A 22,217-nucleotide genomic window follows, 5' to 3' on the forward strand; every position below is an offset into this window, starting at 1 on the left:
ATCTACGGCGTGGGGACGTGGGGACGTGGGCAATTTCATCCCGCAGTGGGTAGAGTAGGGGCACGTGCGTATTACGCCGGTAAGTTCGCACACGTGTGCACAAGTTCACCGTCGTCGTCGTCGTCAGCCAGTGTCTCTCCACTGCTGGATGATCATCACCTCGACCACACGCCGTGCGGTGCTTATTTGACCATACTTCGCCACGCTGGTAAGTTGCAGGGTTGGTGAAGCCGGGCAGCATTGGACGTTTAGTTGAAGTGTATAAACAATGGAATTGTACACAACTCTCCTCGGCTGTCCACAACACTTAAGCGGTCTGATGACAAACAACGCGATGCATGTACGCATGGTGGTTATCCATCCAACATATACACGGGTTCAACACTGCTTAGCTGCCGAAAAATATGTAACAACAACAACTACATTTTCTGGAGCACACAACAAGCTCAAAATAACCCACGCGACAAAATTAATGGCCATGCGACAAACAGCACTGTTCAAGTTACAACAGATAAAACTAAAGATTGAAACCAAAGTTCGTTCACACATTTTCTCGCATTGATCAAGGCTGTTTAAGCACTTCGATGGGGAGAGGCGATGGGCAGGAAATTCCAAATCGTCGAGCAGTGAGTGCTCGGGAATTGAAACCACACCAATGAAAAGGGAATGACGACCTGCCAGATCTGGCTGGCTGAACACCAGCGCGTTTTAGAGACGCGATTTTTTAGAGCAGATCTGGTGGGTGGGTGGGGGTGCATTCCGGGTTACGGTATTTGGACATGGGTTTGACCACAGCGATTGCAAATCGCCAAGTCAAAAAAAAATGCCGGGACGCGAATTGGTCGGCCAAAGGGCGTTTTTTGTTCAGTGAGGACACCAAAAAAATTGCCTCCCCCCCTTCGCTTTCCCCCAGTGCTGTGCGCTGTGCGGAGAAGTGCGGTTAACCTTGAGCTTACAACTCGACTCCCAGAAGCTTGTCCTCTCAACTGCTGACCACCACGACACCGAAGAGGTGAGTTTGCCCGAGCCGTCGGACATCTGGTCACGGGTGCAGCGATGCAACGGGCTTCTTTCGAAATGGAAAGTGTGATTAGCAAGATTTATGGTGTGCAGGGTGATCCAGATGTCTCGTGACCTCCCCCGCTTAATTCTCTAAAACGTAATAATCGTTGCATGCCGATGGGTGCGAAAACGGAAATGAATGAGCAAAGGGCAAAAAAGCCAGGGGTCAATTCATTGGGGAGGGGGGGGGGTCACAATACTTCTGGACAACCGTGTACATATCGAGGTGATAAAGCCATTCAATAGATCTCTGCGGAGGTTTGGTGGATGTCGCTGGTTTATTATCCGTGGGCACGCGTTGTTTGTTGGGTTACATGCCCCATGCTCTGTCTGGCACTGGTGTCAGCGGCAGGTCAAGTAGTCAATGACATTGCTTCGGTTAACACGACGGCCGCATCTGCCATGCACTTCGAAATGAAACAATCCACCAGCACAACGACGTTGATGACTCATCCCCTCGCTGGCTGACATCTCAGACGCTTTATGAAACAACTCCCTCTTAGCAGCCGCGAATTGTATTCCTCTTATCCGATATTATCGCGGATGACATCATTGATTAATATCATTCATCTACTGCACGTATCCTGCTAGCTCATGTGTTTTGCAGTACGGGAGTCTCTTCTACGCGTGTTCTGTGTGTGTCCTGCGGAAACCCCGCACACATAAGGGAGATGTTTCCCTGTCTCTCTGCGTCTCTCTGTCTTCCTCTTTACAATTGTCGCGTGTCTGTGAGCGTCTTCTCCTGTTGATGCGTCTCCGTGAGTTTATTCTTGGAAGTAGGGGAGCGGTGGTGTAGGGGTTAGCACTACGAAACCGGCGACCCGGGTTCGATTACCGCTCAAGGCGAACACCACCAGTGACGATTATTTGAACCGGTCCTGGGCCTCCCCTAGGTCGACTCAGCCTCAAATGAGTACCTGGTGTGGCGTGTAAACATCATCACTGGGGAGACGAAGGCGGGCGGGCGTGGTGTTGGCCACCGACCCCCTTGTGTGCCGTGCCGACCTTCATATGTGGTTACTCGCTAACAGCTCTTGCCGAAACAGTCTGTGCGGGCTGCACGGGAGATTCATAATAAAGTTTTTGGGTTAGATCACGTTATTTATAAATGTGTCGTAACCCTCCACCACCCGACACGGCCAATCAGTAAAAAAGTGTCACGTGGGCAAAAGACAAATAGTTCACTACTTTAGCCTGGCCAAGACGTGTCAAGCCCAAGACGTGTCCTGCCCAAACCACACTTTTATTAACAATTTGAACGATGATAATTGTTTTTTTACCCTTTTATCTGGCAACAAAACTGACACCTTTTTTTACAAGGAGTCATGTTTGCATAGACCACAATACCTGCAGCCATAATGCAAACAAAAAACACAACTCTGATAATGTATGTGCACTGTCCTTGAAGTTGATTGGTCCACACCCGAGACAGCTTGCCTTAGAGCATGACTCCTTGTAAAAAAAGGTGTCAGTTTTGTTGCCAGATAAAAGGGTAAAAAAACAATTATCATATTTTTCTACTGGCAAATGAGGTTCCAATGGTGTAAATTTGAACGATGTAATACACTTTGGAATGTTCACATCACACACGTGTTCCTCTTTTTCATTTTAATTCCATGTACTGTATTAATCACCCCATTCAACACGTATATTTCAGTTACAGTACATTTGTAAAAAAAAACTATTTTAAAGCTGTTTTCTTGATGGGATGAAAGGCCTTGTGTGTTGTGTTACCTCCTGAGTTGTAGACGTCTTCCTCCATCGCCAGGCAGAATTTGTTCATCGTGAATTGTGTTAACTCCCACCACTGTACCTTATGTCCTCACTACATGGTAAAGTTTATTGCATAGCATATGTCACGCGTGTGTATATATAATAACATGAAATTGATAAAGTCTGTTATATATTTTTTCCAGTTCTTATTTTTCAACAGTTTGTAACAAGGTAAATCAAAAATGCGCAGCCCTGCAATTTCCTGTTCACGTCACTGCTGGCGAAAGGGCCTCCCAACTTGTGTATTGAGGGAGCTCTTTGTCCAGCTTCTAGAATCTGGATGGTCCTTTTGACCTCCTCGTTCACGCTTGCCAGGAATGTTGTAATGTAATGTGATGACCGCAATAGGCGAGACTGCTCTCTCATGCATGTGTTACTCTAACCCAGCGGGGAATTTAACAAATATATCATTCAATCTACTCCTGTCATACCATTTTACAGGAAGATACTTATACCGTCCTAAATTACCTGCGTTTCGTCCGCATTTGAAATTATGTAACAATTTGTCAGAGCCGGCCCAGCCACTAAGCGACCCTTGCAATTGCAAAGGGCCCCGTGGCCAGCAGAGGGCCCCCTAGAGTCACTGCTAGCTCGTGGGTGAAAAAAATCATACATCAAAGGGGCCTCCAACCAAATTTTGCTTAGGGCCCCCAAAGGTCTGGGGCCGGTTCTGCAATTTGTAATGTACATGTCAACATTCTTCACGCCCAATCTTCTCAGATTTCGGGAGGGTAAAAGGAGAAGTTGAGCCACGATTATTTCTCGGAGAGTTGACCACCGTGTACAGAGCGTGCAGCACATTCTCGTAGGCATCTTCGTCTTCGAGGCTGTTGCTACACTTCGATTTAAAGCTTTCGTGACTGCAGGGATTCATCTCCTTGGTTCTTTCGGTAAAGTCACGTAGAAGGGAAGTAATAAAATAATAAAAAAAATAAAACATAATAAAATAATTCTCACGACGTTTCGGCCACAACGCAAGCAGCCGTCCTCACCTGAGAATTATTTTGTTATGCTTTATTTATTTATTATTTTATTACTTCCCTTCTACGTGACTTTACCGAAAGAACCAAGAAGATGTTGCTACACTGTGCAGGGCAGAGGAAAGTGCAGCAAAAAAAATGCATTGTTGTGCTGCACTTCGATGCTCCCACGTCTATGCTCTCCACTTCCCCACGGCGTGGGCAGGCCCTCATCAATCCAATCCAAGGCAGCGGTAGACCCTGTATGGATTGCAGCAATATCGCCAGCGTGCGTGCGTGCGTGGATGGCACACTCGGCGGCGATGCGTTTGATGGTTTGGGCTTCACCACAGTTGCAGTTTGGCGATTCTTTGGTAGAGGCTGAATTTCCCACGACAATTTGTTTCCTGGAATAAGCTGCACGTGTGGTAGCAAACGCAGCCACATCGAGATGTGTGCTGAATGTGGTGTGCCGGGTACACAATTGATTTCCGGATACACCCCGGATGAAATATGTGTACAGGGACTCCTCTACTTACGAACGAGCTAGGTTTCAGAAGTCTGTTCGTAAGTCGATTTGTTCGTAAGTTGAACTTGACTCCTGTCGATTCCAAACATGTTGTACGGCCTGTACACTAAACACGGGGAATGGCTTTGAAAGTTGTATAATCTCATTTAGTTGTAGATGCCTCTGGTTCTTCATGTTCTGCAGAAATAGATGCCACTGGTTATTCATGTTCTGCAGATGTAGATGCCACTGGTTCTTCATGTTCTGCAGAAATAGATGCCACTGGTTATTCATGTTCTGCAGATGTAGATGCCACTGGTTCTTCATGTTCTGCAGATGCAGATGCCACTGGTTCTTCATGTTCTGCAGAAGTAGATGCCACTGGTTCTTTATCTTCTGCAGATGTAGATGCTAATTCCCTTTGATGTTCGTGTTTCCTCTCTACCCTCTTGAAAAACTTATCAAGAGATGTCTGCATAGTTGTTCTCTTCTTCTTTTCATAAATTAACTTGTAATAAGCAAAAACATCGTGAACAGCTGGAACTGGACATTACCTACGATAATCACCCAGAAATGTCTGTCCGTCCCACGCGTGACGTCACTCCATGAGGCCCACCCCCCTGTGTGACGTCACTCCACATGAGGCCCACCCCCCTCATTAATACTCATGAGTGGGTAGATGTTTACACTAACGCAGAGGAAGATCGAGCTGAATTAAATAATTTATTACGCAAAGTCGCTTCAAATATGACGTTTCTTTACAGAAAGTGACGGTAAATTGTTTTTAATTTGATTAAAGATTAACGCAGATTAAAAACTAATTCGGTTATCTAAATGCAGCTAGCCTTTTTGCTTAAACGTCAGCTCTGGTCTATCCACTGCTGGATAAAGTCCGCACCCTACATCATAGCCATCTCTCAAGATCCTGCCGATGCCACAATCCATAACTTCTCTTCCGACATAGTTTTTTTTTATCCGAGCTATGTACTTTTGTGAGGGTCAATGTTAAGGTCACCAAACTTGCTGCAAAATAATCATTACATTTTTATGAGAATAAATTATGCTTCTATTAGATGTTTGTAAAGGGCTGCTAAAAGATACTTTCCAATATATGTATTTTCTCTGTAGCTCCAAATTAATGGAGGGGGGGGAGGTTGAAGGGGGGGGGGTGAGATTATGACTTGTAACATTATAATTTTCATTTCAACCGGTGTTTTTATTGTAACGTCAATATAAATGAGAACTCAAATCATGCGCGCGTCCAGCATGAGATCCAGCGCGAACACACTCGTTTCGATTTAAAGCTTTCGTGACTGCAGGGATTCATCATCTTGGTTCTTTCGGTAAAGTCACGTAGAATGGAAATAATAAAATAATAAAAATAAAACATAATAAAATAATTCTCACGACGTTTCGGCCACAACGCAAGCAGCCGTCCTCAGGTGGAGAACAGGTCTGTCGAGAAGACAGAGTCTGAATGACACACCCCAGGCTTGGAGCGACTATTTAAGCTGGGATGGAGGGGCGAAGAGCGCCTTGACAAAATAATTTGCATATCAAGAGGAATTTAGCATATTTATGAGAATTATTTTATTATGTAGAATTTTTATTACTGTATTATTTCCATTCTACGTGACTTTACCGAAAGAACCAAGAAGATGAACTCCCTCGTTGTTTGCAGATGGATGCGGCTCCTCAGATCCCCGAGATAATCCGCATTAAACGGGACGGCGGTGTCCTGAAGGACGCGGACATCGAGTTCTTTGTTCAAGGAGTGGCGAAGGGAACCATACAGGACAGCCAAATCGGTACGTGAGCAGAGTCGCCACCCGTGCGTGGTGGCGGTGACGTGTGTACGTGCGGTAGAACCCCTGTCAACGACTAATCGCTTAACGACGGGCCTCCATATAACGTAATGTGTAGTGTATAGTGTAATGTATCGTAGTGTATAGTAGTATAGAGTGGAACTCCTCTAAAGGAACACCCTTGTTAACGACTAATCGCTTAACGACGGGCCTCCATATAACGTAATGTGTAGTGTATAGTGTAGTGTATCGTAGTGTATAGTAGTATAGAGTGGAACTCCTCTAAAGGAGCACCCCTGTTAACGACTAATCGCTTAACGACGGGCCTCCATATAACGTAATGTGTAGTGTATAGTGTAGTGTATCGTAGTGTATAGTAGTATAGAGTGGAACTCCTCTAAAGGAGCACCCCTGTTAACGACTAATCGCTTAACGACGGGCCTCCATATAACGTAATGTGTAGTGTATAGTGTAGTGTATCGTAGTGTATAGTAGTATAGAGTGGAACTCCTCTAAAGGAGCACCCCTGTCAACGACTAATCGCTTAACGACGGGCATCCATAGAGCCCAATGTGTTCACTTACCGACCATTTCCCCTCTTAACGACGGGCTGTTGTGGGTACAGTAAATATTAGTTGATGCATTGATTAACTATGTTTCTTTTAATATTATGTGTTTATAATGTTGTTAGTATATTTATGCATTAATAGCCATTGTTTCAATATTATAAAGTAAGCCTTTAACAGGTATTTTTCATACTCGCTTAACGACCGGTTTCTTGGAACCAATTACCGTCACTAAAAGGGGTTCTGGTGTATGTTTGTTGAACTTCTTTCGTAACCCATAATAAAGGTGTTTGGGGTTAGATCGCGTAAATGTCAATGTGTCGCGAACCTACCACCACCCGACGCAGCCAATTAGCAAGGTTAGTCACGTAAAGAAAACGTGACAATTAGTCACGACTCCAGCAAGTCGCCGCGTTGGAGAGTAGACCCACAGCGCTTACAACTTGAGTAACGACGTTTCGCTGGTGGTCACAGCAAGCGGTCGATTCTGGAAAATCGCCTGATGAAGGTGTTTGCAGTTGATACTGCGGGTGCGTTAACCAGAGGATCACACCGTCTGCTTCGCAGTGGATGTTTAAAGATCCCATTATGTAATTTTAAAAAGAGTAGACCATGCGTGCCGGCACCATGGTCAAAATTTGCTACATTTAAAAATAACGACCTGCAAATTACTTAATTGGGTAAACCGACATTGCGACACCATGCCCTGCTGGCAGACTTTGCCCATCTGTAAAACATGGCACCTTGTGCGATCTCGTCTCATAACTACTACGGCCGTGAACACCAACTGTGCCGAATTGCTATCACAGTATTTGAGTGTGTAAATATCATCTTCTTGGTTCTTTCGGTAAAGTCACGTAGAAGGGAAATAATAAAATAATAAAAATAAAACATAATAAAATAATTCTCACGACGTTTCGGCCACAACGCAAGCAGCCGTCCTCAGGTGAAGAACAGGTCTGTCGGGAAGACAGCGTCTGAATGAAACACCCCAGGCTTGGAGCGTATATTTAAATATACGCGTTGTGGCCGAAACGTCGTGAGAATTATTTTATTATGTTTTATTTTTATTATTTTATTATTTCCCTTCTACGTGACTTTACCGAAAGAACCAAGAAGATGAATCCCTGCAGTCACGAAAGCTCTAAATCGAAATGTGTAAATATCATTTTGTGGCCGGCAAAAAACGGCACAAATTGTCCGTCCTCCTTTTCCGCGCGCAGGAGCAATGCTCATGGCGATACGGCTGCAAGGGATGAACGCGAGTGAGACCGTGGTGCTGACGCGCGCAATGCTGAGCTCAGGGGAACGCCTGCCGTGGCCCAAGGAGTGGCACGGGCTGGTGGTGGACAAACATTCCACCGGTGGGGTCGGTGACAAAGTGAGCCTTTCCCTCGCGCCGGCGCTCGCCGCCTGCGGATGCAAGGTTTGCGCAGTCACTTTCATGTGCCCTCGTGTGTGCCGCTCTGTGCGTTAACCTTTTCCCCATTCCGAGACGTCTGCAAGTTGTAGGGTGGGTGTCCCGTTCGCCTCTGAATCTCGGAACGCGCAAGCGGCTCGGCGTTAATTTTATTTAGAGAGGCATTGCGGCGCCGTTTTTAAAGACATTGTACTCACCGCAAAGAACTGTAGCGACATGACCGCACTCTATGATAGCTGACGCCAAATTGTGCCACACGCACCCCGGCATGGCCTTGTGGGAGCCTCAGTACAGATGAAGTAATTTTAATATATTTTTTCTTTCGGATTCGTTTTGACGACGTACACATAAATCATCGGAAGAAAAACTGATGACGTACACGTACACGTACGTCATCAGAAACGGAAAAGGGTTAAGCGGACCATGTCTAAGGTCACATTTTTTAAAGTGGTGTCTCTGCTCGTTACTATTCAGCAAAGTAGGGCTGTCTCGGTATGTTAAAAGAATAGTGCAATAAACAAAACTTTATCATATACAGCCCTTTATCAATCCCAGAACAAATCCAGATATCCCTCACCCATTATATCAGCACAGTGTGGGAACCACTGCGCCACCACTCCCACCCTATATTTTATACTTTGTGTCACACGTACCTTTAGTACTCCTAAGTACGTAACTTTATAAAATGTAACAATTACTTTGTGCCATGAATTGCATATTTGACACCCAGTGTACAGTAACATAAAGGCCCACTGACCGTGCTTTGCGGGGATGTTTAAAACTCGCTCATCGCACTCTACCTGGGATGCCGCGCTAACAGGTGCCGATGATCAGCGGGCGAGGGCTGGCCCACACGGGGGGCACGCTTGACAAGCTCGAGTCCATCCCAGGGTTCTGTGTGCAGCAGAGTCAGCAACAGGTGAATGTGACCGCGGCAGAGGCCCTGTGCAAGTGATTGGGACGCCGCGGTGGCTGGGAGATGTTAACTTCCTTGGCTGGCATGCAGGAGGTCGTGGTTTTGATCCCGACCCTGACGCCTGCTGGATATTTGGAGTTTGCATGTTCTCCCCGTGGTCGCGTGGATTTTTCTCTGGGTCCTTCCGTTTTTCCCTCCACATTTAGAAGCACGCTTCGAGAGTATTTGGTTGCTATACAATTCCACATGATAAGTCACTTAATTGAGCTATCATTTGTGGCCAAATCGCTTCCGAAAAAGAGCTATGTAGCTCAGAGGGCCTTACCTGGTGAAAAAAGGATATATATGTAACATTGAGCTGAAATCTAAAGGGGCAGCCCTGCGATTATTTGTTTTGCTCACACCAACTGCTGGTGGAAAAGCCTGGATGAGTGTGAGCGCTAGAGGGTGTTTGGTCTACTTTTCCACGATGGCCGGATGCCTCGGAAGAGGTGAAAGTACCCACACTCGTTCCCACCAAACACAACCTGCTGATCAACGAAACCGTATTGTACCTATTTACACTGCTGGCTGGACAAAGGTTTCCATTGTTGAAGCTTCTGCGGCTGGAGAATTAACTGAACCAGTGACCTCTGGCTCTACAAGCCCAGTGTGCTAACCACCACACTTGTTGAACATGAGCTACTGCTACATAAGCTTTTTTATATTTGCTAGATTAAAAGTGTCGTCATGACACACAGCATGTTTTTGTCTTTAGTCTTCCACGCGCATGCAATAATACGAGTGAAATGGGAACTCAGAGTGGTTTCATGTTGCACAGTTGTGTCGATACCGTTTCTGGCACTGCACGCAGTCTAGATTGAAAACTAATTTCTTTGGAACTGCTGTTTGTGTTTCGTTTGTTGTCTTTCCCCCCTCGCACCTCCGATTAGCACGGTTGGCTATGTACGGTGCGAAAGAAGTTCAACATACGTGCGTAAATACGCAATGCCTGCTAAACCAAAAACGGATTGCACGTTTGGCAAGACGGCTTTTGAAAATAACCACGCAGCATGTACAGTATAAATGAAAACGTTGTTGAATAACGCATGATCAATTGAATCAACACTTGGAGGTGTAGTTCTGTGGGCGTTATCTTCCTCGCCATAACTTGACATTTGTCTTGGTTTGGTTTATTTTGGCACAGTTAACCCCATGAGGCAATGCATGCTCATTTTCGATGGGGATTTCGTTGCACAGTTGAAATCTGATTGCAATCTGGTTACAACCAAACAACCCAAAAACAACTGTACATGGTCAACTTTCGAAATGGCAAGGTCATGCATCAACAACCAGCAGCAAAAATAGAAGGCCCGTAGGAGCGCATCACATTCACAAAGTATTGTTTGCCAAGCAGCACCGAGATCGTTAAGATTGTAAAATAAATATTGTATAACCTACCCGGATGTTATGCAAAGTTATTCTGTGGAAACTACAGAAGAATACTTCCTTTTTTGTGTATCTTGATCCACGTAGTAGCACAATTGAGCTACAATGGTGATAACATACAATATTTGAATAAAATATTAAAGGTTAATTGTAGGATTATCTGTTGTTTTCTTAAAATTCTGCCAGTTAATGACTTAACGAGGCCCCCTGAGCTTACTACATTGTTATAAATATAATTTAGAAAAAAAACATTTCCATCACTTCCAGTAATGGCAACAATCGTACTGCAATTATTTTAAAATACAGTATCTCCCTTATTACTTTCTAAATTCTTTGCAAACCTCTGCACATTGTTTTCATGGAATATTTTCTGGCCTCATTGACTCTAGATTCTGCATATCTTGGAGACGGTGGGCTGCTGCATTGTGGGGCAGACAGAGAGTCTGGTTCCTGCAGACAGAATACTCTACGGGATCCGTGATGTGACATCGACAGTGGACAGCATCCCGCTAGTGACCGGTATCGAACATCAATCACAACAACAATGCACATGCATTCCTCTACCAGAAACTGAGAAACGGTATGCTTTCATTGTGTCAACTAATACTCCTGTCCCTGTCGTCTGTAGGGTCTATCATTTCTAAAAAGGCATGCGAGAACCTATCTGCCTTAGTCCTGGATGTGAAATTTGGAAAAGCTGCTTTCTACAAGAGTGAAGCTTCCGCTCGGGAACTTGCCATATCAATGGTACCAACGCCACACAAACAGAAAATAAATGGCATTTATTACCTGTTTTGATAGTTATTACCTTCCAACTCAAAATGTAGAGAACATGATTTTTGTTTTAAATAATGAGTAGTGTACAATAAACTACTTGAATTACATTAAAGTGGCTTGTGTCAGAAGGAAATACTTGATGTAGATCAGTGCCGGATTATCCTGGGAGCAAAAGTAGCTACATAGGCTACGGGCCCCGCACTTTCAAGGGCCTCGAGCTTAATGCTTTCAAGCTATCAATTCCGGTTCAGTGATTCTGCACTTGCTCTATTACTATAGTACTATACTACCTTCAACTTTTATGAACTACTGGGTGTTTAAGGTTAGCGATTTGCCGCATTATCTGGCTGTATAGCAAATAAAAAAAAGACAATGACTTTACTCTTCAAGTAAAAAAAATTGTGTTTTTTATATTTACGTGTTTTTTTTATTTAGGGCCCCTTTATATCATATGCTACAGGCCCCTCGCTAGCTTAATCCGGCACTGATGTAGATTATTCATTGCCATTGTCTTTATCTATTATACAAGTGGTTTATCCGTATATATATGATGGCCAGATAACTCCTCATAGGCTGCTCCACTATGTATGTATAATTAACTTCTTTTTCACCATACATAGCCAACCGCGTTGTGTAAATATGTAGCACATATGAACGAGGTCGAAATGACTCAATTGGACTTTTGACCTGATCATTTTGCTTATTGGCCCTAGCGCTGCTTATCCGCTCTATCATTAACAATATAAATGTGCGTGACTGCCCGATTTCCTAAGCATACAATGTATAGCCACGCACCATTGGGGGGAGCATTGTGTGCATGGAACAACTGAAACCGAAGGGGCTTCCTACGAATATTGAACAGTCAAGGGGTTATTCCACATCATCCTTTGTCAATGGTGAAAATTCATATGGACTTATCATATTTGGATAACATTTGTCAGCACTATGTAAGAGCCTGTCAAATTTCACCATCTCGTCATTTTTATCTGCAGCTGATCATTCACTGCAGTTCAGTTAATATAGTATCAAATATTTGCTAAAGAATAGAAATTTATGGCAAGCATGATAATGGGTAATTTGACATACAGAATGTATGCAGTCATCCGTCGTAGGTATGTAACAATTTTCCCACTCAAGTGTTTTGATCAAAACTAACAACTTACTTTTGGTGAGGTTGTTACTATTTGCACCACTAACAATCCACTTTTAAATATGATCTCGCCAGTTTCTTATCTGTATATATGATGCTTTTGGCTGGCCATCGAGCAAAGACGGTCACTGCATCACGCGCTTTCAGACGCACTTCTTCCTTCCGATATTCAGAAGCCACTGGAGCTATGCACTTTTAAATCTAGATTTAAAACTCATTTCCCGAGAACAGCTTTTTGTATTTCGTTTGCTGTCCTTCCCCCAACACCTCCGATTAGCACGGTTGGCGACGTACGGTGCGAAATAAATTCAACATGCATACATAAAGCAATACATTTCTATCCCAATCACAGGTCGATGTGGGAACACAATGTGGTATTCGCACAATTGCCGTTCTGAGTAAGATGGACAATCCCATCGGACTCCGGGTTGGCAATTCCCTGGAGGTGATGGAGTCTGTAGAATGCATGCAGGGCAAAGGTCCAGCTGATTTGGTACAACTGGTCACCAAGCAAGGTGAGAGCGCCCACATCCTCCTGATTTATTTATAGCATATTCACAATCTTGAGCTGCTCATATTGTTGCCTGCTTGCAATGTTAACAGCGTTTCAAGTTCAAGTTCATTTATTAGGTATAGCCCTGTGAGCCATTCGGCTCTTGAATCGGGTGCAACCACAACAAACAAAAAAGAAAAACATGAACAAAAAAACATCTTAAAGTGGCTATGTGACTGAGTGCTTGCCTGGCTCAATAGGCCTCACCACCGGCCGCCATAACGTCTGAGTCTTTATAGAAAAAGTAAAAAAAAAAGGAGACAACCGACTTAAGAACTTCATGGAAGAGATGGGAATAGGCTCGATAAGGGGCCGTCCATAAATGACGTCACGCACCTGGGGGGGTCAGACGTTTGTGACGATGTGTGACGAGGGGGGTGGGGTTGAGAAATGTGACGTCACATCAAAATGCACAACTTTAAATAAATATAGACAACACGTTCTACTTAATTAAATAGACTTTTTAATAAATGTTTTCTCCTACAACATCAGAGTGCAGCGCCACATTAAATACGCACTACAATGACAATAGTTTAAAGCGATTTGAAGCATGTTTGATATATTTTGGGGGGGGGGGCAGAGCTTTGTGACGTCATATTTGGGGGGGGGGGGTCTGACTTTTTGTGACGACGAGAGGAGGGGGGGTCAAAAATCGTCCAAAATTGCGTGACATCATTTATGGACGGGCCCCTTCATTGCGCTGGACAGGTGGCGTGCTGCTGAACGCAATCGGCAAGGTGGGATCGGCTGAGGAGGGCGAGGAACGGATCAGGAGCGTGCTGCTGGATGGCTCTGCCTTGGTCAAGTTCGAGGCGATGTTGACGGCGCAGGGTGTCGAGGCGGGCGTCGCTCGAAGGCTTTGCAGGGATTCAGATTTTTCTGGGACAATGAAGCCAGCCAAGTACTCCACGGATTTGTCAGTGGATCAAGATGGTAACACGAAATGTTGTATTCTGTTCCACTACACCACGCGGGCCTTAGGGGGTTATTTAGCCAAGCTTTGCCGTGCTCATCAGAGTGGGTTGTAGAAAGCAGGGAGCGTACGTGGATGTTGCTGCGCTGTCCTCTACTGCCCACAAAATAGCCACACAGCAGCCTGCAACCCCTGAATGATGCACGGTGATTGCTCATCCAAACACTATACAGGCTAAAACCCAACTTCGCTTGAAAAGATCTGGCGAAATTGGGCACATCCTGGGTGGTTTGGCCATGAGCTTTATCTAATAATAAGCTTAATCTAATATTATTGTGTTACGACTACCAAGAAAATAGGCAAGTTTAGCGAATTATTATTTGGTTCTTTCGGTAAAGTCACGTATAAAGATAAAATAATAAATTAAATTAAATACTAGCATACGACGTTTCGATTGCAACACAAGTAATCATCATCAGGTATAAATTAAATAGAAACACAAATCTAGTATACTTAGAAATGTAATGTAACACAACAGAGAGTAGGATAACATAACAGTCAACACCCTGCCTGGTTGATTACGTTCCAAATTAAGTTTAGCGAAGTGCACAATAACAAAGCGATGTTTCAACACCCATGTTATTTTAGTTGGCTTGCGTAAATATATAAATGTGTCGTTAAACCCGTCACCACCTGACACTGGCAAATTACTAAGGTTCGTCACGTAAACATGCCAATTCGTTACTAGTACGGCACACTGTTGTGTTGGAGGGCAAAGCCACAACATTTACAATCTGAGTACAACGTTTCACCGGTAATTACAACTAGTTTCGTCAGGCGACAGCCAGTAACGAATTGGCATGTTTCGTGTATACGTTACAAACCTTGCTAATTGGCTGTATCGGGTGGTGGTGGGTTTAACGACACATTTATATATTCACGCGATCGAACCCAAAAAAACTCTAATATGGACAATATTGGTCGCGAATGGCTACGTGTTAAACTCATGTTAATACTCGTTCATGAAGGCCGTCATCAACATGCACTGTTCACTGGTGTGTCACTCTGCTCCATATAAAGACAGAATTATACTGGTAGGAACCACCTGGTTACACCAGCCCATAGGGGATTATTGTGTCCATCTGTCTGTCGTGCATCCAAAAATGGGAGGGGTGGGGCTGGGTGGAGAGGGGAGGCTGGGGAGGGGCTGGGTGGGGAGGGTGGGGAGGGGCTGGGTGGGGAGGGGCTGGGTGGGGGGGTAGGAGGGGTGGGGCTGGGTGGGGAGGGGCTGGTCACCCCGTGGTGCCCTTATAAAACTCAACGTTTAACCTACTCACGCCGGCTTGTGCCCGCCCTCATAGTCGGCCATATTTGCGGAATACACCACGCCGCTGTTGACCCTGGCCATTGACCGAGCAACCCAACGTTCCTACCAGCTCCCTCCGCAGGACAATGTGTTTACCTATGAAAATGTACACTGCATTTTGTCCCCTCTTCCCAGCAGTCTCGAGTGAATTTACTGCCACAGTATCAGAATCAGAATCGTCGTTTATACTGGACGAATCCGATGAGCTCTGAAGATATTTTTCATAGATGTCCAGTCGGGGGCGGGTCAGAAAGTAAAGTGAGTCGACGGCTGGCTCGAGAAACCAGGTTTAGCATGCGTACTAAAACCCTAGTTTTACTCAGAGCAGCTGTCGCGACATGCTCCGTTCCCTTGTACTTTAAACGAATCGCAAAGCCCCCACAATGGGACAAGTGGCACGGTAATGACCAGCAACGCCGTATCTTGAACTTTCACTTCCCACCTGAAGACGATTGCTTGTGTTGCGATCGAAAAGTCGTGATCTATTATTTTTTATTGACGTGATTTTACCGAAAGACCCAAGAGTGTTTATAGTACAGATGTTATTAAACCACAATTAAGTGAAAGATATAATGAATAAACTCTTTGAAGTAAAAAAAAATCTAAACAATCGATAGGCCAAATATAAACCCAATTCAAATAAAGGACAACCTGCAGACGAGGTGGACAAAGCGTAGAGGAGGTGTAATAATCGTTGTTTTTACCTCACAATATTGAGAAGGATTTTTCCTTCTCTCAGCCACAACAGAGGGCCTCTTGTTAAAATCTTTCAAGAGTGTCAAAAATTGCTTGCCGGTGAAAACAACTAAAATGGATGTCATTTCTTCTTCCTCCTTCCAGGGTTTGTCCAATCGATAGATGCAATGGGCTTGGCCATAGTTTTGCAGAAGCTGGGAATGGGACGTAGTCAGGTGGGCGACCCGGTAAACCACAGCGTCGGCGTCCAGATCCTCGCTCCCGTCGGACACCGCATCTCCCGAGGTGACACCGCCCGCGTGCCCGCGCATGCCGGCCTCCGGGCCCTGGTTCTTATCACGTGACGTTTTAACAAGTGTTAAACATTTTTTTTTAGTTTGGATGTTTGCACCACATTTTGGAAAAATTCCAACTCTGAGAATTGAATATCAGTTTGACTCTTCTTGGTTCTTTCGGTAAAGTCACGTAGAATGGAAATAATAAAATAATAAAAATAAAACATTATAAAATAATTCTCACGACGTTTCGGCCACAACTCTGTCTCCTCGACAGACCTGTTTCTCCACCTGAGGACGGCTGCTTGCGTTGTGGCCGAAACGTCGTGAGAATTATTTTATTATGTTTTATTTTTATTATTTTATTATTTTAATTCTACGTGACTTTACCGAAAGAACCAAGAAGATGAATCCCTGCAGTCACGAAAGCTTTAAATCTAAATCAGTTTGACTGTCATGTGTATGTATGTTGAACTTCTTTCCCACAGTATGTAGGCCAACCGTGCTCATCGGAGGTGTGCGGGAGAATGACAACAAAATAACCGCAATAAGCAATTCTAAAAAAATGAGTTTTCAATCTAGATTTAAAATTGCATAGCTCCAGTGGCTTCTTAATATCGGAAGGAAGAGCATTCCAGACGGCCGCAGAAGCGTATCTGAAAGCACTCGATGCAGTGATCGTCTTTTTAGCATAAAGTCTTGATGGTTAGCCGCTGTGCGGACGACCGGAAAATGTTGAGTGGGTGGGAAAGTCTTGTTGTCCTCTTGTGTAGACCAAGAGATTACTTAAAAGAGAACTTGGATGTAGCTTTGTGATGTCCACTTCCATGGGCTGTTCTCACAAAAATAGTTGCACTGCTGTATGAGATGCAAATGGATACTTTGTCACGTGACATAATACCGACGGCACAATTGGGATGAAACTTGAGTAAAAAGGTATTATTAAAATATGTGATCTTAAATAATTTAATTCAACTTCGAAACATAAATCCGAAAAATAAGTCTTACAATCAATACAAATATATATTTTAAATCTATTACGTAATCCTTTGTCATGCCACTGCTGGATGAATGCCCTCCCATGCCTTGTTGTTTGTCATGGGAGTTGTTTGAACATCTTTACCATCCTGGTCAGTACCAGTTGTTGAAGGGAGAGCAGGCCCATAACAATGACATTGGAGTTGGTAAAACATCTCAATATAGCAGGGCCCTCCTTAAAAATAGTTTTTTGGACTCAGTTGTGGCTTTCTTCGGTAAATAAGTATTCTTTTTATTGCTCACCACTGATGTAAGACAAACTCAGGTCGCCGGGTTCATAGTGTTCAATTACAAATAAGGGAATGGTCGAGCGACAACGACCGCACAATGAAATATGCGATGGTCGTCGTTTAAATACAATCTGTGCATCATGCATTCAACGAAAGCTCATGCCGCCTCGCCCCGTGTTCCAGGTGAGAAGTGGATTCGTGTGTTTCACGAGGAGGCGGAGCTTGCGGGCGAGCACGTTGCTGCTCTGCAGGAGTCACTGGACATCGGACCCGTCCCTTGTGCTCCTATCACACTCGTCACTGACATCATTACAGCATCGTCATGAGGCTGAGAGCAGGTGGCAGGAGGTGGTCTTGCTTAGCTGGGTCTATATTCATCTTCTTGGTTCTTTCGGTAAAGTCACGTATGATGGAAATAATAAAATAATAAAAATAAAACATAATAAAATAATTCTCACAACGTTTCGGCCACAACGCAAGCAGCCGTCCTCAGGTGGAGAGCAAGTCTGTCGAGTAGACAGAGTTGACAGAGTCTATGATGTTTTATTTTTATTATTTTATTATTTCCATTCTACGTGACTTTACCGAAAGAACCAAGAAGATGAATCCCTGCAGTCACGAAAGCTTTAAATCGAAATTTGGGTCTATATTGTTTTGCTATGCAGCCTATGGCATTAAATATGGCTTTGAACTAATTTTTCTAAAAGTATGCCCTTTATATACTGTTGGAGAAGCAAAGGGGGTGCCTGGGGCAGTGCAGATCTCACTTGCCACTGATGTTAACCGTGGCTTGGAATGGAACGTAAGTCACCATGTTCAAAGAGCAGCTCATTAACCCACAGTGTGCTTACCACTCTACTCCCATAAAGTTTTTATTACCGTCTAATGTACTGGGCAATCTAATTGACATACCTCAGAGTGGTCAAGGTAGAGTTGGACGATTGTAAAGTCACAGGTGACATGTTTATATGGTTTATATGGGTGGTACAAGCATTGTAGCAGATGATGATGTATAAACACTGCATTGAGCTAAAAATTAACTTTCACCACACATTACCGCAGGCATCTTCAGAGCAGATTCTTCACAGAAGATGCCCGCAGGAGTGCGTAGTGAAAGCTCGAGAGATGTAATGCTCTACATGCAGCAGCTCAACGTGGAAGAACACTACACTTGAATTATGAGTGACTGTAAAAACCTACGTGCTAATCATACAACATGTTAATCATTTAATACTGCCATGGGCGGTGATCTCGCCACACCTACATTTACAATGAGATTCCACTGCCAACAATGAATTCCCTTTTACGAGGTATGATCGAATATATGTGACAGTGAAATAAAGCTGTAACTTATAACGTGAATGCCGTTGTTGTGTATTTACCACGTAAGGAAGACACTTCAAGACTAACCTTGCATTGTCCATGTGACATGCTCGTCAACAATATTGTTCTAAAAAAAAAGTTAACATCGCCCTTCCAAGTTTCGATTTAAAGCTTTCGTGACTGCAGGGATTCATCTTCTTGGTTCTGTCGGTAAAGTCACGTAGAAGGGAAGTAATAAAATAATAAAAAATAAAACATAATAAAATAATTATCACGACGTTTCGGCCACAACGCAAGCAGCCGTCCTCAGGTGAAGAACAGGTCATTCAGACGCTGTCTTTCCGACAGACCTGTTCTTCACCTGAGGACGGCTGCTTGCGTTGTGGCCGAAACGTCGTGAGAATTATTTTATTATGTTTTATTTTTATTATTTTATTATTTCCCTTCTACGTGACTTTACCGAAAGAACCAAGAAGATCGCCCTTCCACTTGAATGTTCAAAAGTGGGATGTGGGCCTGTCCGTAATAGCTGTAACGGATGCAACAGTTTGTGTAAATTGCTCTTGGTCAGGTGAAAGAGCACAACACTTTTACACTCAAGAGAAAATAATTGAGTGAAATAACAACAGTAGATGATAGTGGTTGAAAAATGAGACGAACATACATACCAAGTACATACACTTTTAAGAACCACATTAAATATTCAACACATTCAGATAAAAAATATATATTCTTCATATAATTGTTTAAATGCATAAAGTGCGTTTAAACAATAGTGCGCTATTGTCTCTGAAGCATTTGAATACCTACATAAATACGATTTATTTCAGCTCATTCAGGTTCCTCTGCATTACGTCAATCAGCTCATCATCGTCAAAATGCTTTCCACGCAAATGCTCCTTCAATTTTGGGTGACGGGTGAGAGCCACTGGATACCAGGCCTGGAGAAGGGGCAGGAGGCAGGAGTTCCTTAAACGTGGAATTCCTTGACACCAGCCTTTGTAAATCTTGGCAGTGTGAACTGGAGCACTGTCATGCAGAACCAAGGGTGTATGTACTCTTAGGTTTTTTCGGTAAAGTCACGTAGGTAAAAAATAAAATTAAAAGTTAATAAAAGTAATAATGGAAATAAAATAAAATAATAAATCACGACGTTTCGGAGGCAACACAAGTCTCCGTCATCAGGTGGGACCGTCACAGCTAAAATTACTGACGGTCCCACCTGATGACGGAGACTTGTGTTGCCTCCGAAACGTCGTGATTTATTATTTTATTTCCATTATTACTTTTATTAACTTTTAATTTTATTTTTTACCTACGTGACTTTACCGAAAAAACCTAAGAGTATGAATCCTTGCAGTCACGAAAGCTTCAAATCTAGAATTAAAGGGTGTATGTCTTGTCTTTCCACAGCGCTTTGACTCATGTGTATCATATGAAACGCATGATATTGCCTACATAGTACTTCGACTTGATTTTTTGTGGCTGCCGTTGAGGCTCTGAGCCATAATGTTTTTTTTCCAGATCTAACCACCAGTAAATAAATTGCCTCTTCAACTTGTGCCAGTTTGCCTTTATTCCGTCAAACTTGTTGTCATGGGAAGTTATTGGACGCTCCCCCTTTGATGTCGCATGTTTGTATTCTGGGGACCCACAGCAATTTCAAAGGCGTCGGCTGACTGCATAACAGTAACACGGTGATCTTCCAAAATCATGTCTCATGCAGCCTTCTCATTTTAAACTAAACAATTTTTTTGATTTACCAGGTAAGATCCCATTGAGCTATGTCGCTCTTTTTCAGAAGCTACCTGGCCACAAATGATAGCTCAACAAAATGGCTTATCACGTGGGAATGTTAAGCAGCCAAGTACTGTAAAGGAACTTTTGGATATAATTCACTGTAGTCGCAAGCTGCCCTGAGCTCTGCTCATCTTCAACGGTCTGCCACGATTTTTTTTATTTCACCTTTCAACTTCATGTACAACCCAGGTCACCATTGCAAAAGAGGCAATGTTTGCCTTGTCTCAATGGGTTTATTTCATCTCCTGGGTGAATAAAGGATACAAACAACTGTTGCATATGAACGGTGCAATATCCCCATATGTTTTCAACATGCGTTCATAAAAAACAATGTCGGTTTAGTGTTCTTTCGCGTGCTAGTTTAAGGGCCAGATACGGAACTGTAACCACCTAAAGTAACAAAACGCGTATCATACCGATGTAATAATACCGCTACTTAAGAGTCAATTATTTTATTCCCACTCATTTCAAATGGATATCGCATAATTTCACCGTTAATGGTCACATAAAGCCATTGGAACAACTAAAGCCATGCCACCTCGGGTGGTAACGGCAAATTAAATATCTGGTCTGAGCTCATGTGGACTCCGATGCTTGATTTTCCGGTTTTCAGAAGTGCTCCACTGTTACAGTAAGGATACAGTATATGACGCATAAACATAAATCAGTGACGTGAATATTTCACACGTTGTTACGGTAATGATTTAACAACGTAGACTTAACTGTACACGTCAATTGCAATCTCGGTACCTGGTCAAACCCCAAAGGTAAAACGTATACGGGGCTCACATGGCAGTATTCTGTGTGGGGGAAATAAACACTTTACCACAACACGTGTACAATTGTAGGTACAATTCTTACCTTTTGACACTTTACATTTAGACATAATGTAAAGGCACAGCAGTCGGTTTAATAACCGGAATTTTGAAATGCGAGCATATTTTTTGACAGAATGGTCAATTTTCTTTGGCAAAAGTCTCCAGAATGAGTTTTTGACAAAATGGTAAAAACAATAGTTTTTTTGTGAAAAAACAAATAAATTGGTATATTTGCTTTACGTTACAAATTGTTTTGATAGGTTATGTCGGATGGTGGAGAATTATAGTACAACAAATAACATACTCTTTGGTTCTTTCGGTAAAGTCACGTAGGTGAAAAAATTAAATACAAAATAAAAATAAATCACGACGTTTCGATTGCGACATAAGCAATCATCAAGAACCAAAGAGTATGGATCCTTGCAGTCACGAAAACTTCAAATCTAGAACAAATAACATACCTACACGATCTAACCCCAAAAAATAATGTCATTATTAACCAATTCTAGATTTGAAGCTTTCGTGACTGCAAGGATTCATATTCTTAGGTTTTTTCGGTAAAGTCGCGTAGGTAAAAAAATTAAAATTAATAAAAGTAAAATAAAAATAAAATAAAAATCACGACGTTTCGGAGGCAACACAAGCTTCCGTCTTCAGGTGGAACTGTCACAGCACGATAGCTGTATCAAGTGAGAGAAATTCCAAGAACACAGTATTTGTATATATACTGGTTGAGGGTGGGAGGAGCCAAGGTATGCCCCGAACCTCACAAAAATATATATTCAGGGCCTACCTTGGCTCCTCCCACCCTCAACCAGTATATATACAAATACTGTGTTCT

General features: G+C 43.2%; 1 protein-coding gene across 2 annotated transcripts; it reads left to right on the forward strand.

Moving 5' to 3' along the window:
• Positions 1–838: 838 nt before the first annotated feature.
• On the forward strand, positions 839–18,833 carry TYMP (thymidine phosphorylase). 2 transcript variants are annotated; one of them, XM_078858811.1, is made up of 10 exons: positions 839–1,012; positions 5,984–6,110; positions 7,897–8,099; positions 8,914–9,012; positions 10,827–10,956; positions 11,066–11,184; positions 12,717–12,879; positions 13,626–13,850; positions 16,037–16,177; positions 17,619–18,833. In XM_078858811.1, the coding sequence occupies exons 2-10, from the start codon at positions 5,984–5,986 to the stop codon at positions 17,759–17,761; spliced, it is 1,350 nt and encodes a 449-aa protein (XP_078714937.1). In that variant the 5' UTR covers positions 839–1,012; the 3' UTR covers positions 17,762–18,833. The 2 variants fall into 2 exon arrangements, with proteins under 2 accessions (XP_078714937.1, XP_078714938.1); XM_078858812.1 differs by having other exon boundaries at positions 7,897–8,054.
• The last annotated feature ends 3,384 nt before the right edge of the window (positions 18,834–22,217 follow it).

The sequence above is a fragment of the Lampetra fluviatilis genome, chromosome 8 (genome assembly GCF_964198595.1).
Source record: "Lampetra fluviatilis chromosome 8, kcLamFluv1.1, whole genome shotgun sequence".
Classification (NCBI taxonomy): Eukaryota; Metazoa; Chordata; class Hyperoartia; order Petromyzontiformes; family Petromyzontidae; genus Lampetra; species Lampetra fluviatilis.